Source organism: Salvia hispanica, chromosome 1 (genome assembly GCF_023119035.1).
Source record: "Salvia hispanica cultivar TCC Black 2014 chromosome 1, UniMelb_Shisp_WGS_1.0, whole genome shotgun sequence".
NCBI lineage: Eukaryota > Viridiplantae > Streptophyta > Magnoliopsida > Lamiales > Lamiaceae > Salvia > Salvia hispanica.
In genome coordinates this window covers 20593092-20611045 of record NC_062965.1, presented here as the reverse complement: position 1 = coordinate 20611045, position 17954 = coordinate 20593092, and the positions used below count along the sequence as shown (strand labels likewise).

The window sequence follows — 17954 nt, the reverse complement described above, 5'->3', positions numbered from 1 at the left end:
ACACATTTTTTAATCGGCACAAGATTTTAGAAGTTATTGATTAATGTGTTTAATTGAAAAGAGAAAAGGTGGACGGTAAGTATTAAAATAGAAAGAGAAAGAAAGATGAATATTTTAGTAGGAGTGAGAAAAAGTGGTTGTGTGTATTAATTGGTGAGAGAAAGTTTCTAAAAAAGGAAATGTTTTATCTTCATTGGGACAAACTAAAAAGGAAAACGTATCATCTTAAGTGGGACGGAGGGAGTATATCTTTTACTTATCTTTATTTATTTTTCAGATTTTTTGTAAGTTTTAATTTAATTATTTATTTTAATTAGCAGACAAATTTTTATTGGTAAGAATTTTATAAGTAATACTTCCTTCGTCCCACAATAATTATCACTCTTTTCTATTTCGATCCGTCCCACGGTAGTAGTTACACTTCATTTTTATCGTAAAAATTAAAGATAGTTTACAAATTTTATACGATTAGTGATAAATTAAAAAATGAATTTGCCTATTTGATATTTGATCATTTTAATATGTCTGCAATTTAAAATAAATTAAAAAATGAATAAATTTTACTCTTCTTATATTTAATCATTTTAATATGTCTGCAATTTAAAATCTAATTCTCTTTTTTTTTTTGAGATAAGTGAACCTGATATTGTACTAAATCATTCTATCTATATTTCATAATAAAATGAATATGTAAATGTTATATTCTTCATACATTGAAAATGACACAACACGAGCATCCGATCTTATAAATAAAGCTTGAAACATGCGAAACCAACATATTCAGAGAGCACAATTCCGTCCCCTCTCTCTCTCACACACAAACACACAAACACTTTGAAAGCATGAAGATCACAGTGAAGGAATCTGCAATGGTTAAGCCAATGAAAGAAACGCCGACTAAAACTCTGTGGCTATCCAACTTAGACTTGATTTATCCTTTCGATTACCACAGCCGTTTGGTGAACTTCTACAGCAGCAACGGCGCCGCCGACTTCTTTGATGCGGCGATGATGAAGGCGGCCCTGAGCAAGGCCCTGGTTGAGTTCTACCCGATTGCGGGGAGGCTGGAAAGGGGCGAAGACGGCGAAATTGTGATCAACTGCAACGGGGAAGGAGTGCAGTTCGTGGAAGCGGAGTGCGATGGCGCCATGGATGAGCTTTGTAGTTTCAGCCCGAGCCCCGACATCAGCCTCGTCCCCACTGTCGATTACTCGAAAGATATCTCAACTATCCCACTTTTTCTGTTGCAGGTAATCCACTTCATGTGTAGTATAAACTGTATTGTTTTGTGCATTATTTGAATTTACTTTCAATTTGGGTTTAATAGTTTCTCCTTAATTTTAAATTCAAAATTTGTGAATTTAGCTAGGGACTGATAGCTAGTATTTTAATTTTAATGAAATACTACTAGTTTTTGTCATAACTATTTTAGATCAACCACAATACACTGAAAAAGAAAACATGCAAATTAGTGACGGAATTAGTGACAGCAGCAGAAATTTCAGGAAGTAGCGACGGATAAGTGTCTGAAAAGCGACAGTCACTAATTGGTGACAGAATAGTTCGTCACTAATCCGAATTTACCAAGCAGCCACTTTTGATTTCCGTCATGGTAACTTTAGTGACGGGTTTGTCCGTTGCTAATATTTTTTGCTTACAACCTTCATATTGACGTATCTGTTGATGCTTAACCTGTCACTATATCTGTTAAGTGCCTAAATTTCGTAAATTAGTGACAGGTTAATTTAAGTGTTTGTAGTGCTATTCATGTATTTTTGTATTGAGTAGTGTCCCCCAAAATCACTTAATTTAATTGGCGTATCTGTAGTATTTATGTTTGTAGTGACAGGTTAATTCCGTCACTAAATTGCGAGTTTTTTGTATTGAGTAGTGTCCCCCAAAATCACTTAATTTAAGTGTTTGTAGTGCTATTCATGTATTTTTCTTCACTACCAAAAGCTCAGTACAAACATAAATACTAGTCCCTTATTCTTATTAATATTTATTAAATTTTCCTTTTTATTGATTGTTTGTTACACTAAAGATTTGTGAATAAAACAAAAATTATTACTGTAATTTAATCAAAACAACAAAAGTTTACTCCCTCCATTCCATAATAATTGTCACTTTTATTGTAGGCACGAATTTTAAGAAATAAAAAAAAAAGTTGGTTGAAAAAGTTAGTGGAATGTGAGACCCATTTTTTTTATATTGGTTTTATAATAAAATATGAGTGAAGTGAGTTAGTATGAGGCCTATTTACAATTTATGGTAAAAATAAGTGTGACAATTATTATGGCGCGTACCGAAATGGAAAAAAGTGTGACAATTATTGTTGACGGATAGAGTATTAAACAAAATTAGAAAGGGAAAGTAGTGTATATAGAGATTATTAAACAAAAACGGCCATTTCAAGAATATTAATGCATTTATTTCATTTTTTATCAGAAGGATCAATAATCGTTTCTCATTTACAGTTAACTCGGTTTAAATGTGGTGGAGTGAGCTTTAGTTTTTCAAACGACCATCATCTATCCGACGGCATTGCCTGTCACTATTTCGTCAACATGTGGTCGGAAATCATTCGTGGCCTAATCACCGGCCATACCGTCCGTCCTTTGTTGGACCGCCGTGTCCTGTCCGCCCGCAACCCTCCACAGCCGACATTCCCCCATATTGAGCACCAACCCCCTCCATCGCTCAAAACCCCTCTCAATGTCTCAGGCGACACCACATTCTCAACATTTCGTCTATCTCCCCATCAGATCAACGCCCTCAAGCAACAATGTGTAGACAAGAAAGTTAAATACTCCACCTTCCAGGTATCACATCTAATTTCATGCATAAATTTAAAATATATCATGTCCGTCCGCCGGTATCCGCAATTTAAAGGCACATTTATCTTTTTTTCCATTTTTAGTATTTACACTTATCCGCAATTTAAAGGCACATTTATCTTTTTTTCCATTTTTAGTATTTACACTTACATTCTACTGTAAAATAAATATATATAAATGCGATGCACATTCCATTATTTGTCATTCATTTTTTTAATAATTAAAATTAAAAGTGTCTTTAAATAGTGGACGAACATAGTATTGTTAATTTAGTCATATCTTTATTATTTATTTCAATAAAATTACGTTTAATATTATTTGATTTAATGACTTAGGGTGTATTGTTAACTTAGTCATATCTTTATTTTCTATTTCAACAACAAAAAAAAAACCAGTAATTATTTTTCTAATTACTCCTTAAGTCCTCGATAGGAGTTCTATTTAGTTATGGCACGGATTTTAAAAAATATAAAAAAAAAATGGGTTGAATAAGTTACTGGAATAAGAGTCTTACTTATATATATTAGTTTTATATTAAAACATGAGTGGAATAAGTTGGGTGGAATGTGAGGCTTACTGATAATTTATAATTTATGGTAAAAGTGAAATAGGACTCTTATTGTGGACGGACAAAAATGACAAAATAGGACTTGTTTATTTTATGTGTATCAGGTGCTCACAGGCAAGTGAAATAGGACTCTTATTATGGACAGACAAAAATGACAAAATAGGACTTGTTTATTTTATGTGTATCAGGTGCTCACAGGCCATGTCTGGCGCTGCGCCAGCATAGCACGTGGGCTGGCCGAAGACCAGGAAACGAGGCTGCGGTTCTCTGTGGACGGGCGGCAGAAGCTACGGCCGCCCCTCCCAAAGAGCTATCTTGGCAACGGAATCTTCTACACCGCAGCCTCAGCTCTGTGCGGCCAACTGGAATCGAATCCACTGAAGTTCGCAGTGGGAAGAGTGAGGGAGGCGATCGACCGGATAGACAACGACTACATGAGGTCAGCTCTCGATTACATGGAGTTGCATCAACGCATTGGCAAGGGCGTTTTGCTTAACAAGGGGAATCTGAGTTGCCCTAATTTGGGCATAACCAACTGGACTGCACTGCCGATTAATAAAACGGATTTCGGGTGGGGGAAGCCGGTTTATACCGGCCCGGGCGCCGCGGTGATTGAAGGGAGGAGTTATCTGTTTGCGGATCTCAGAAACGAAGGCTGCGTTATGCTTGCAATCTCGCTCTACAGCGAGCATATGGAGCGGTTTGAGAAGCTGTTTTATGATGTTGTTATTGAAAAAAAAATACGCCATCGACTTTGATGAAAAAAATACGAGCGTATTTAATTAGCAATTAAATATGACCGACTTAGTTAGAAGTAGCATGTTGGGTTGGTGTTGTGTACACCACCGTTGTCGTGTATTAGTGTTTTGTCAAGAGTTTAATAAAATACCTTTCGTATGTGATTTTATAATCGATCCTGGAGAACCGCTGATATCCAATAGTTGTTGCATAGTTAGTATTATTTCACCCTTGTTTTCAGGATGCCCGTGTTCTTTGCTTTATTTTTTTTAACTCACTTGTGCTATATTTTATTTTTGTGTTAAAATGACAACCCCTCTTAAAGTGACACCATGACACCAGTTATACAACAATAATATAAACGCTACACAGCAATATCCAACACGCTAGACAACAATCTATAGATTGTTGTCTAGCGTGTTGAATATTGCTGTCAAAGAAAAATTATTGTATAGTGTACAACATATTGCTGGCCGTTTTTTTTAAACTTTTTTTTGCCACAAGGCAGCTTATTATTCGTCCACGTGTACAAATAATTGGCTAGAAATGGTGGTATGGTGTTATTTTAAGAGGTGGTGACACCCTAACATGCCCCTTGTTCTTATTGCTTCATCAAGAATAAAAGATTTTACATGTAAGTTACGTTGATGAAAACCAATCAAGCCCAGCAATCATAACTTAATACGTAAACAAAAATCTTTTTTGTAAAGTCTTGACAATTTAGACTTTTAAATGTTACTAGTTGTTTTTTTTATGAAACCGTTAAATACGGAACAAAACATATTGTTATCAGTGACGAGAAACTAACATATTCAATGTGTAGGACAGATGAGTCAAAACTTTTCTCATGTCCACTAGAGAAAATAATAACTTCTCCATTTAACCGATAATAAAAGTTATTGGCTTTTAGTTTTGCAAATGTATAGTATATTGCTCTTTCATGGACTTAGGTAACACAAATCATTTGCAAATTTTGTATGCTATTATCAGGCCAGAGGCCAAAATATAAGCCCATTAGTGGTAACACAAAATGTAAATAATGGAAACATGTAATAACACAATTTCATGCATGTAACCATTCAATTAGAATCAACTATGCCATTTCCTATTCCATCTCCTACTACATATACACAAATATGAGTGATGGACTCCACTATAACTTATCATATTCGGCGATCTTTTACGATTTTTCACAGTTTCGAACCGCCGGTTTTCTGTGGTTCCGGCTTGGTTTCACGGTTTTCCGGCGTTTTTTTGCGGTTCCGGTTTAAAACCGCGCAGAACCGGTGGTCTCGACACGGTTTTGGTTCGAAAATTTTTGAACCTGAATCGAATCACGTTTCAAAAATCGACGGTTTCAATTCGGATAAATTCTCACAGTTTCAGTTCAGAACCGTAACCGGCGGTTACAAGTTTCGGTTTAACCGCCGGTTCGGTAAACATTAGGTAAGTCTAGTCCCACTCAAGCTGGCCACATTCTTGAGTGGCACGGGATTTTAGGAAGTTTTGTTAGGTGGAATAAGGTAGAGAGGAAAAGGGTAGTTAAATATTTTAATAAGAAGAGAGGAGGTTATTTCCAACATTGGAAAGTGGCCATCTTAATCGGGAAAAAAGAAGGAAATATGACCATCTTAAATTGATATAGTATGATTCTATTTTATAAATAGAGAATTAATTTAACTGTATATTCATTGAACAGTCAGAAATTTAAATAAATTTTAGATTTAATTAAATTGCTTAGTATTTTGAATTAGTTTTAAATCCATATGTAGTTGAATAATTTAATGTTTGAATTGGAAATTTCAATTGTTACGAGTCACTTATAGCGAGACAAATGGAGTAGTAAGTAGCTAGTATTCCATAATATAACAATGTACTCCCTCTGTCTCACTAGTAATGAAATGTTTTCCTTTTTGGGTTGTCCGATTAAAAATGAAATATTTCTTAAATTGAAATAACTTTATTTCTACTTTTCTCTCTCTCTTACTTTACTCTCTCTTCTTTAACTTACAAAACAACACTAAATAAAATCATGTGCCAAAAATCAAACGTTTTATATTTATTGGGATGGAGGGAGTACTATATACTCTACTAATTAGTGAGCCAGATGGAGTAGTACTATATATACCCAAATATATCAGTTGAGTTTTAGATAATTTGAAATACCAAATTATTTAAATAGTAGTATAATATATTTAAATCTATATTCAGGTATTATGGAATTTATATAACGTTGTGTCATAATTTAATATGAAGATTAGTTACATGACTTTCATAATGTCATGTTATAACATTTAGTACACCCAATTACCATCATTAATTGAATAGAAATACTTACATGACTGTCATAATGCATGGAGTATATTTTATTTTATGGAGTAAAAAGGATCCAAATAATGCGTAAGTACCATCATTAGCTGAACAGAATTCCCAATTATCAAATGGAGGTTCATTTGATTAATTAAAGTGTATTTGATGTTCAATCGATTAATTGTAAAAGGGGTAAATATGAATTCAATGGATGATCACTCGGAAATTTGATCAAACTAAGTTATAGTAATAGTAGTACTATTTATTAAGTATGGAAAAGTGAGTGTTGAATCAGTTTATTTAAAAAATGAGATAATAAATAGTATTATATTTCATTCTTATCTATATTCTCACACTTTAATTATATAAATTGTTACTGAAACTATACAATGTGAAACAAATAAAAATAAATCCGTGAAAAAATTATTACTTAAAGATAAAGAAAATAATAAAATTAAAGTAAAGAACTGAAACAAAAAAGCGTTTACTTTAATAAAAGAAAAGGTAGTAATGTAAAAATATTTAAGCATCAAACGAGATAATTAAATAATGGATTTTATTTATTAAAATACCATTTTAGGCCAGCCACGTTATGGGCTGCGTAGCCTATGTATTCAATAGGAATAATTGAGGTAGATTTGTGACGATGCATGTTTATGATTTATTGTAGTTGATCGAGATAGAGTTAAACGGTGGAAGATCTTTGAAACTAGTACACACTAACACACCTACTCCACAAATATTTCTTTTAAATGGTTAAAGATACAACATCTTAATTTCAAATAAATTCTTTTATTTTGACATAAATATATTTTAATGTCTTTAAGAAACTGACCAATTTCTCACGAACACACCTCAAAAGTATGATACACTACTAATTAAGACCAATTTTTAAGATTAATTAAATGTCATTTGCCCTTCATTAAAATTGTAGGGACAACCGACCCATATTAGCAATTCTCAAGCAATTTAATTTTAAAACAGTGTGCCATATTGCCATTATTATCTGCATGTACAGCAATTTGACCAATATTATATAGGGCATGGATCCCTATGTGTTCCAACTTCCAAGACATTGTTCCATCATTATAGGCTTATTTTTTTAATTATTTATTTTAATAGATAATTTTTTAGGGTAAAGAATTCTACAGAATTCTACTCCGTCCGTCCCAGCTAAGATGACACATTCATTTGAAACAACCTTAAAACATACATCGATACTCAACTCCAATTACTTGGATACCTTTCCAATTTGTGTTGGAACAATATTACACCTTGAGATGTGTTAGACTAGAATCGCTCTAGTCCACAACTCGTGTTTTGTAGAAGGTACTGATGTTGGTAGTTTCTTTAAGGTGTATCTCGTTGTATCTAACGCTTATCTTATCAATGATAAGATTTTAATGAGTACAACTCTATCACTTAATCAAACTTGTCTTAGAAAGACTTAGATTTCTTCTTACACAACCATCCCATTCTTTAGAAGAATGCTTGGATTCGTTAATGGAGATTAGACTCCCACTAATGATCATAATACTTTACTTGTCTTCTTATAGTGTAAACCATTAAGACTCGCTAGTCTTTCTATGTTGCACTTCTATAAGTATTCTGAATCAAATGATTCTAACTCATAGTGCATCAAACAGACATTCTCGACTTTCAAGTTATTTAACAAACAAATTGTTAAAATCTTGATAGTCTAGATTTGTTCGAACAATTTGCTAAGTATTTTCTTGGCCTTAAGACTAAGAGCCATAAATACTTTATCATTCATTATTTAAGAAGTTGATGTGTTCTTTTAATACTCAATCTTGTTGCACTATTATTATTTTAATACTATGATGCCTTAAAACATCAACCATAAAAAAATAGTTGAATATTAATAGCTCCCACTGCAACAATACCCTAACTGGATCAAGATCTCTTACTTAGAAGTTGCATTGTCATGTAAGTCATTGTCCTTCTTTAAAAGAGGTCAATACAACTCACAAAGCATCCTCAGTCGCTTTAAAAAAAAAAAACTTTAATGACAATTCAGGCTCTCCCATTTCCATATCTAGTCTTTTGTTCAAATGAACTAGGACTTAGGAAAAATGCAGCTTTTATGAATTCGTCATCTATCATGTTACTTTCCTCTTATAATAATATAACGACTAACTGAAAGTTTTCTACTTTTCAATTAAACCTTTCTAATAGTCATTTCTTATTACTTTAGGCGATGACTTGAGTCAGAAAACTATTTGAGTGATCAAAAGATTGCTCAAAACATTATGTCCCTTTAGGATATTCCAATTGAATCATCTAGACAGATTCTATTGATATCCATCTTTCATCGTCACTAACTAAGACTTGTCGTGCTACTTAAAAGAAAATAGCTTGACCTTATTCCTCAAAGAGCTTGTCAAGTACATGCATAATGCATTCTCGAACATTCTTTGTAGAATTATGTCGAGGAAATGGAGGACATGAATCGGTGAGTATAAACTCAAGGTTTTTAGCGATGAGTGTCTTATCCATTTTTGTTTCCGGTCTACATAATTTTGGCATTCGAGTTTCTTTAAGGATCGCAGATAAAAAATTGAATGACATTATGAAGATTTGACAAATAAACTTATTATCACATTCTTATGCTCATTACATAATCACAAATAACCACAAAACAATTATGTATCTTACAACAGCAAAATTAAAAAATTGTATCCTCCAAAGGAGGTTTATACGCATTAAAATTTTGATAATTTTACTTGTCACAACACCGACAAATAGTCCAGAGACTACAAAACATGTCATGGCCGCCTAATGTTGCCTAAGCACGACCATCAGATTTAGCATTACACAATTTTATCTCTACAACACACTCCCATGACAATGTTCATGTGCTGATGACAAAATCAAGCTATATCATAAATTCTGATTGAACTCTGAAACTCGTAGTTCCTTAGAATTATTGTCCCCACAAAGTGGGTGGCGATAATATTGGGAACCACTTTCTAGTTCATTCTATTTATTGTGTGAGAAGTCCGCCTTTATGAACTTACTGTTTCGTAGGATTATTGTCCCACAAAGTGGGTGGCGATAATATTAGAAACTAGCTTCACAAAATTTGGCAGACCAACCGATGGAGACCGTATACAACGCACTTGTTGTAATCATCACTTAAATATTTTGAATGATTTTTGCATAATTATCACATAAGCAGATAAAACAGATAATCCACTTAAAATAGATAAACACCAAATAAACAGATAAACCCATTTAAACACACACGATAATTAACGACAATTATTTAATCTAGTCAAGGGAGAATCAATTAAATAATTAAGTTTTATCTTGGATAATGTTTATCCAATTCATTTAGGATTTATCAAGATAGTATTGACTATCTAAACCCATTTAGGATTATTCTAGATTTTATTTCGATAAAATCAAATCCTACAATTCAAGATAACGTTGATCTATGATTAACATTATTTAAATCGTACTAGGATATTACTAGATAGAAACAATTCCACCATTATCCATAAGATAAAATAAAATCTTATCAACCAAGATTTATACAAATCTTAATTCTATTTAGAATAGACATCCAGAATATATCAAACATTTCTTAGGATTTCTTAGATAAATAAATTTATCTAAATCCAATTAAATAAGGATTTCTTATATATCATCATTATCCTAATCTATCTTGGATATAGATCCAAAGGATAAGGATAAATTGGATTAATACTTATTTTAATCCATCTAAGATTTGTCTTAATAGAATTAAATCTATTCAAATCTATAGGATAAAATAGATTAATATAAATGTTTATCCTAATTCATCTAAGATTTATCTTGGAATAAATCCATACAAATCCATAGAATAAGATAATATTATATTATAATCATTCAAATCTATCCACGATTTATCTAGGAACAAATCAATATAAATCTATAAGATAAGAATAAAATAATATATCATTCCTATCCAAATCCATCTAGAATTTATCTATAAATAAATTCATATAAATTCTTAGAATAAGAATAAAGTATAATATAATAATAATTATTATTATTATCCAAATCCATCTAGAACTCATATATGAATAAATCCATATAAATTCATAGGATATAGATAAAAATTAGATTGTCATTTTCCAAATATAACTAGGATTCATCTAGGACTAAAATCCATATGAATCCATAAATAAGGAAAAAATCTAATTAATCCATGATTTAATTCATAAATTGAATCTCATATAATATATAAAATTCACAAAAGATATATTTAAATCATATTTCCAAATTTATCTTGAATACTTTACAAAAATAATTCTAAGGGTTAGGAAATCCTAATTTAAATTTGGAAAGCGAAGTCACGCGACGAGAGAAAACGACGTCACGCGTAGAGAAACCCTAATCTTGCGTCGTCGTACTCCCACTGAACCGCAGCCGCCGCCTCGTCTCTGGCAGCTCGTGCCACCCGCCGGCGCTGCTGCTGTTGCTGCGACAACAGCTTCCTCCGAGCCCGGAAACTGCCCGAGAAGGACTCCCACTCGAAAAGCTGTCGCCGCCGGAAAACTCCTGTCTCGCGAAGACCTTCGCTGTTGCGCGCTCAGCTGCTGCTCTCTGTAGCCGCCGGTGCTGCACATGGCAGATCGCCGTCCTCGGCCGCTGGAGTGCTGCTCGATTCTGCTGCTGCGACGCCATGGGGATTTTGCAGCGTCCCGTCGTTTAGCTGCCCGTCATGACGATTTGATTTAATTCACGTAATGAATTCCACCGTCCCAGAGAAATCAAAAATTGCGGCGCATAAAATATTCCATGAATTCTCAAAGGCAAGAATACAATCACGTACAAATTATGTAAGCAGCATTGATCAATTATATAATCATTACATAAAGTGTAATTAGAATTATTTGATAAGAGATTCCAACATGGAAGGAAGCTCTCCTTGACGTTGAATTGCATGTTCGACGACGTGCAGCCCGGCGCAAGCGCCGGCTGCACGTCCTCACCAATTGTGCCCACATCGTCATTCATTAATTCTTCATTATCGTGATACACAACAACACAAACAAAACGAAGAAACTCATGCATTCAAACAATTCACATAACATGAAATTAACCCACATAATCAGAGTCTGGCTCTGATATCAATTGTTGGGGTTTTGGTGCCCTTTGCACAACGGAAGACTTGTACAAAACAAATAAATCAGATAAGGATCTATTTGACCGATTATGTGATTAATCAATTCGCATGTTAAACAGATAATTGCATGCTAGAACGCAAATAATTCATGCTCATAGAAAGTAAATCCTAAACATAATTTCTACAGTTTAGAGTTACCGATATTGATTCTCCAAAGAATCGTCGATTGCTCGCGCCTTCTCCACGTGATAAACTTCGATACTAGACCACGGATCTTCACTGGTTCCCGAACTGTATCTCGATATCAGGGTGGACTGATCTCATCAAAATACTAGGACTCGAATAAAGAAGACAGAAAATTCCTCTTTGAGGAGGAGCTGAAAATTTCGTTTTCCTTCCTAGAGAGAAGGGACGAAAATTTCATGTGAATGAAATAATGATTATTCTGTCTCATTTATTATCTTATTTATATTAAGTTCCTTTTGGGCCCAGACAGGGATCTATCGAAGGTTTTGGGCTCCCCCAATTAGCTTTTTACTAATTAAATTGAATCCACAATTTAATACAAGCTTATATTGGAATATTACGAGCAACCACTACAGAAGTAATATTGAACTCTCCACATCCAAATCTGAAATTACAAGAAATTTGGGTTTCCACTTTGTTTATTATTTATTTCTCGCGCTTAAGATATAAATGTCCATTAATTAATTAATGTCTGCTATGGACTTAATTAATTAATATCTTATTAATTCCGAGAGTGGACTTAGCAAGAAACACTTATTTATTATTCATAGAGTAATAAAACTCCAACTAACCAGTTTTCCGAATAATAAAACTTTTGTTCGAGCTCCTCTTGAGGACATTATCAAAGAGACTCACCTCGCGCACGATTCAACATAATAGCAATCCTAGCACCGCTAGATATTAATCACCACTACCCAATATATCAGGATTATTGGGTTGCGAAAAACCCGCACCATTTGATAAGTCAAAGTAGTGCATAATCAATACCGTATGCTCAATGCTAACGTATGTAGATTAAGAAATAATATTTTATCAAGACCTAGTCTTTCGGTAGATAGCATAAAGACACGTCTTGCTGTTAGATCCGTTCAGTGCTATACCACACCAATGTCATCTTATTTCAATAAGGCTTAGAAATATGCGGACTGATATTGCAACCTTTCACGATAGGTAGTCTAAGCCTATCTAGGTTGTGAAATTCTTCTTTTTCTTTTGCAAAGAATTGCATAGATCTGACCGTGTTACCTTAAAGTGGACGACGCCTACAACCGGTCTACTAAGCAAAAGACTTAGACTTTGTTTGCTTCTTATACATTTAAATATTTATAAAACATCTTATAAATGCACAAGCAAACACAATGTAATAATGTACCGATTCTATTCGTGCAAAACTGCTCGAATAATACTGGATCGGGTTAAAAATGGATTGTAGAGTATTTCGTATACAAGCAAGATTTTATTCGCTCGAAACTGCTCGAAACATGCTTTTCAGTATAGCAAACCTAACAGTACTCTCTGTGTCACGACTAAGAAGTCGCATTCCTTGATCGACACAGGATTTTAGGAGTTATTGATTAATGGTTTTAATAGAGAGAGAAAAAGTGGGTGTAAGTATTAAAATAGAAAGAGAAAGAAAGATGAATATTTTAATAAGAATGAAAAAACATGGTTGAGTGTATTAATTGGAGAGAAAAAGTTTCCAAAAAAGGAAATGTGATACATATATATCCATAGAATATCCTCATATCTCTATTATTTCATTTATTAATTTAGTATATCTTTCCCTCATATCTCTTAAGATCTTTATTATCTTGTTCACTAAGTCAGGGTATTAGTATTATAAATAAGAGTCTATGTTATCTTTTAATTAATCAATCAGAAATACAATTATTTTATTTTCACGCTTTATTTCAATTCTGTATTTTTTTTGGTTTGATCGACGAATAAAGCTCCCACGACAACCGCTGTCATGTGTGATTTTATTATTGATCCTGAAGAACCGCTGATACCCAACCGTTGTTGCATAGTTAGCATTATTTCACCCTTTTTTTAGGATGCCTGTGTTCTTTGCTTTATTTATTTTAACTCACTCATACTATATTTAAGTTTTGTTCCGATTTTATTTGTCGGTTCTTTCGTCCCATCAAAATATGTGGATATGAATGACACGAGAATTAATACACAAATAGAATTATTTGAATTGTAAAGATGGGTTATAATAGTATAAGTTGTATATAAATAGATGTATATTAGTAATGAATTGGAGACAACTTTCAATAGATATATATGAGACGGACGAAAATAGAAATATCACATTTTTTTGGGACGAGTTGAGTATGATGAGTCATTCTTATTGCTTGATCAAGAATAAAAGATTTTTTTTCCAAAACACCATCAGTTGAGTATATGGATGAATTTTACAAAGTGCATGTAACCATTGATGAAATCCAATCAAGCCTAGCAATCATATTTTAATACGTAAACAAAAATCTTTTTTTTTGAAAAAGTCTCGACGATTTAGACTTTTAAATGAGATTAGTTGTTGTTTTTTTTATGAAATCATTAAATATGGAACAAAACATAATGTTTAAATGACGAGAAACTAACATATTTAATGTGTAGGACAGATGAGTCATAACTTTTCTCATGTCCGCTAGAGAAAATAATAACTTCTCCATTTAACCGATAATAAAAGTTATGGGCTTTCAGTTTTGCAAATATATATATTGCTCTTTCATGGGCTTAGGTAACACAAATCATTTGCTTATTTTGTATGCTCTTATCAGGCTGAAAGCCCAAATATAAGCCCATTAGTGGTAACACAAAATGTAAATAATAAAACTGTGATAACATAATTTTCGTGCATGCAACAATTTGGTATTGTTTGAACCCAATTTCATGCATGTAACAATTTGGTACTTTGTTTGAACCCCATAATTAACTAATAGTAGTATTAATTAAAATAAGGCGTGAATATTATATTTTATAAAGTTACACAAAAAAATTATATCACCCTTTTCTTTCTGTTCTGTGTAAAACTAACGTACCACAAAAAATATACTCTTTCTATCCAAACTAAAATATAGTACTTTCAATTTTAATTTATTCCAAATAAGATGACACAATTTTATTTTAAAAAATTTCCTGTCTTCAATTAACACCCAACCACTTTTGCTCACCATAATTAAATATTTAACTCTTTTTTCTTTCTATTTAATACTTAATTACATTTACCTTTTGCAGTTTTATCTATTTTTCTATTTAAAATTCCAATTTTCCTTCTGTGAAGTAAGTATCTTAGTTTGCCTTTAACTGTTACTCCTTCCTATTAGTTACTCTATTTCACATGTGCTTATTTTAAACATGAGATTTAGAAAAATGACACTTCGATCGGACACGAATTTTAAGAAATGTAATAGAAAATGAGCTGAATAAGTTAGTAGAACATGAGTCATACTTTTATATATTAGTTTTATAATAAAATGTGAGTAAGAATGAATAATTGAATATGAAGTTCACTACCTAAAATGGTAAAAAGTGAAATGTGATTAACTGATTTTCGACACGTGTTTTGAGATAATGATAATAAATAATTAAAATGAAAAGGAAATAAGTAAATGAAATTATAATTAATCTCTTTAATTTAACGGTTTATTATCATTTTCCAAAACAATGGCGAAAAAAAATCAATCATATATTCATATGAGCAGAGATGGAGGAGTATTAGTAATAAATTTACAAATGAAACACAATTAATGCTGGGTCCAAAGTATCTTATCCTTGTGAACATGGATAGCCACGCTACGCACATTAAACGTTACTAGCTACTACATAAATGCAGATAATGATATACATGCCGGTATTTTTATATTCCCTCCGTCCGCCATTAGGAGTCCCGGTCATTTTTCCGCAATCGTTTTATAAAAATGATAATAAATAGTTAAAGTGGAGAAATAGTAAAATAAGAGAGGGAATAATGTTAAGAAGACTCTTCTCATCAACATACTCTCTTTTACTTTCCCATTTCTCCACTTTAACTATTTATTATTGTTTTTACAAAACTAGTGCGCAAAAGTGACCGGGACTCCTAATGGCGGATGGAGGGAGTACTATTTATGGTTACTCTCTCTGTCCCTTATAATTTGTCACTATTTGATTTTACACGGATTTTAAGAAATATAGAGACTACTTTTATATATTATAAGTTTTATAATAAAATGTGAGTGGAATGTAGGGTCCACTGCCAGAAATGGTAAAAGTGAAACGTGACAAATTTTTAGGGACAGACGAAAATAGAAATAAATGATAAATTTTGAAGGACGGAGGGAGTATTTAATACTCCCTCCGTCCCCGATTAAGAGTCATACTTTGACCAGGCACGAGTTTTAAGAAATGTAAAGAAAAGTTGGTTGAAAAAGTTAGTGGGATGTGAGACCCATTTTTTATATTGGTTTTATAGTAAAATGTGAGTGAATTGAGTTAGTGGAATGTGGGACCTACTTACTATTTATGGTAAAAATGAAGTGTGACTCTTAATTGGGGACAGACCGAAATGGAAAAGTGTGACTCTTAATCGGGGACGGAGGGAGTAATTAAAATGGAAAATGAATACAATATTGTCCTTTTACTTTTATTATTATTAATAATTAATTTTCTAAATCAACATGGTTGGAGGGAGTATTTATTATAACATCCATGTTGTAACTCTAGATTGTTATCAACGGTGGAGATTGTATTTCAATATTTATAGATAAGGCTTGAAATGTGTTAAGGACCTCCTCCCAAACGGTGATCGCCGAAAGTCTCTCGACGATCTGAGTAACAGTTCCGGCGCCCGATCGTGGGGTCGGCGGATGAAATAGTTTTAGGCTGTGCGCGGTGATCCGTCGGGCAGCGTGAAAACGAGGTTTGTAGACAAATCGCAAGATATGTGGGCAAATAATATTTTCATTCATAATCGAGAATATGAACAAAAGCCCTATTTATAGACTAAGGACCCTAGGGTTGATTCGACCTAATCCTATTCATCTCGGGAAAGATCAACAAAGAAAACCCGAAACGGAGCTTATAATTATGCTCGACTCAAGGCAGAAATAAATAATAAAATATCATTGTTCAAAAAGGAAAAGGAAAAATAAATAATTAAAAAGAAAGCAAATAACTAACTAATGTAACTATCTGGAGACGTAATCTCCAAGTCTCTCCGGCGGTCGCACATTCCTTTTAGGTTTCGACTTCGCAATGGACGGTTCTTCACTACGCCTACTTGGTGCACTTCCCCCGTCTACCGCCGGTTGAGGTTGTTCGGGTTGTAGGACCGTATCAACTCCCCCTTAGAAAGCGACATCCTTGTCCTCAAGGAGCACATTTGGAAATCTCTGCTTGATCACTTCCAAAGGTTCCCACGTTGGGGATTCCGTCCCGTCCGGCCAACGGACCAGAACATGCTCACGCGGCTGACCTTCATGCCACAGCATCCGCTTGTCCAACACCCGCACCGGGTAAACCACCGGATGGTCCCCAAAAAACTCAGTTGGCAAATCGGCAGCCACTCCATTCTCATCGCCGGGCACGAACGGCCGAAGGAGTCCGACATGGAAAACATTGTGAATTCTGCTCCCTTCAGGCAGACGTAATTTGTACGCTACCAGTCCTATACGCTCTATCACCGAAAAGGGGCCATAATAGCGGCGTGCCAACTTGGCTGATTGTGGCCGAGCCACGGAGTGCTGCCTGTAAGGTTGTAGTTTCAACAGCACCAAGTCACCAACCTTAAACTCAACATGGCGGCGATGTTTATTCGCCGAATCGCGCATCCGCTGTTGTGCTCTTTCAAGACTGCGACGAAGCTCAACCAACAACCGCTTCTCTCCAGGATCAGCTCCGCGACCGATGGAGGGGTCGTGTTGGATGGTGGGGCGAACACCAAGCTTGGCGGATCACGCCCATATAACGCTTTGAAAGGCGAAGTGCATAACGCCGTGTGGTGAAAACAGTTCAAGGCTAGCTCCGCCCATAGCAGAAAATTGGCCCATTTTGAGGGCCGATCGGCAGTGAATGCCCGTAAGTACTGCTCCAAACCGTGATTCCGCACTTCCGTCTGCCCATCTGACTGCGGGTGATAAGTGGTCGAAAAATTTAACTTGGTGCCGCTCAAACGCAACAAATCTTCCCACACTTGGTTCAAGAAAACCGAATCGCGATCCGATACCAACGACTTTGGGAACCCATGGTGACGGACCACAGTATTTATAAACAAATGCGCCACCTTTAAAGCATCAAATCTGGCCGGTAAAGGAGCAAAATGGGCGTACTTGGATAGGCGATCCACCACTACCAT

At 34.2% G+C, this 17954-nt stretch overlaps 1 protein-coding gene across 1 annotated transcript; it reads left to right on the top strand.

The window, feature by feature from the left end:
* Positions 1 to 735: 735 nt before the first annotated feature.
* On the top strand, positions 736 to 4302 carry LOC125190269 (rosmarinate synthase-like). Its single transcript, XM_048087561.1, has 3 exons — positions 736 to 1250; positions 2478 to 2822; positions 3594 to 4302. Exons 1-3 carry the CDS (start codon positions 843 to 845, stop codon positions 4161 to 4163), a joined length of 1323 nt encoding a protein of 440 aa, XP_047943518.1. The 5' UTR covers positions 736 to 842; the 3' UTR covers positions 4164 to 4302.
* Positions 4303 to 17954: the final 13652 nt, after the last annotated feature.

Bases quoted from the DNA above. Each gene is read 5' to 3' on its own strand.
- LOC125190269 (XM_048087561.1), top strand. From the start codon at position 843: ATGAAGATCACAGTGAAGGAATCTGCAATGGTTAAGCCAATGAAAGAA. The intron at 1,251-2,477 runs GTAATCCACTTC...TCTCATTTACAG, and splicing joins TCCCACTTTTTCTGTTGCAG to TTAACTCGGTTTAAATGTGG. The intron at 2,823-3,593 runs GTATCACATCTA...TATGTGTATCAG, and splicing joins TTAAATACTCCACCTTCCAG to GTGCTCACAGGCCATGTCTG.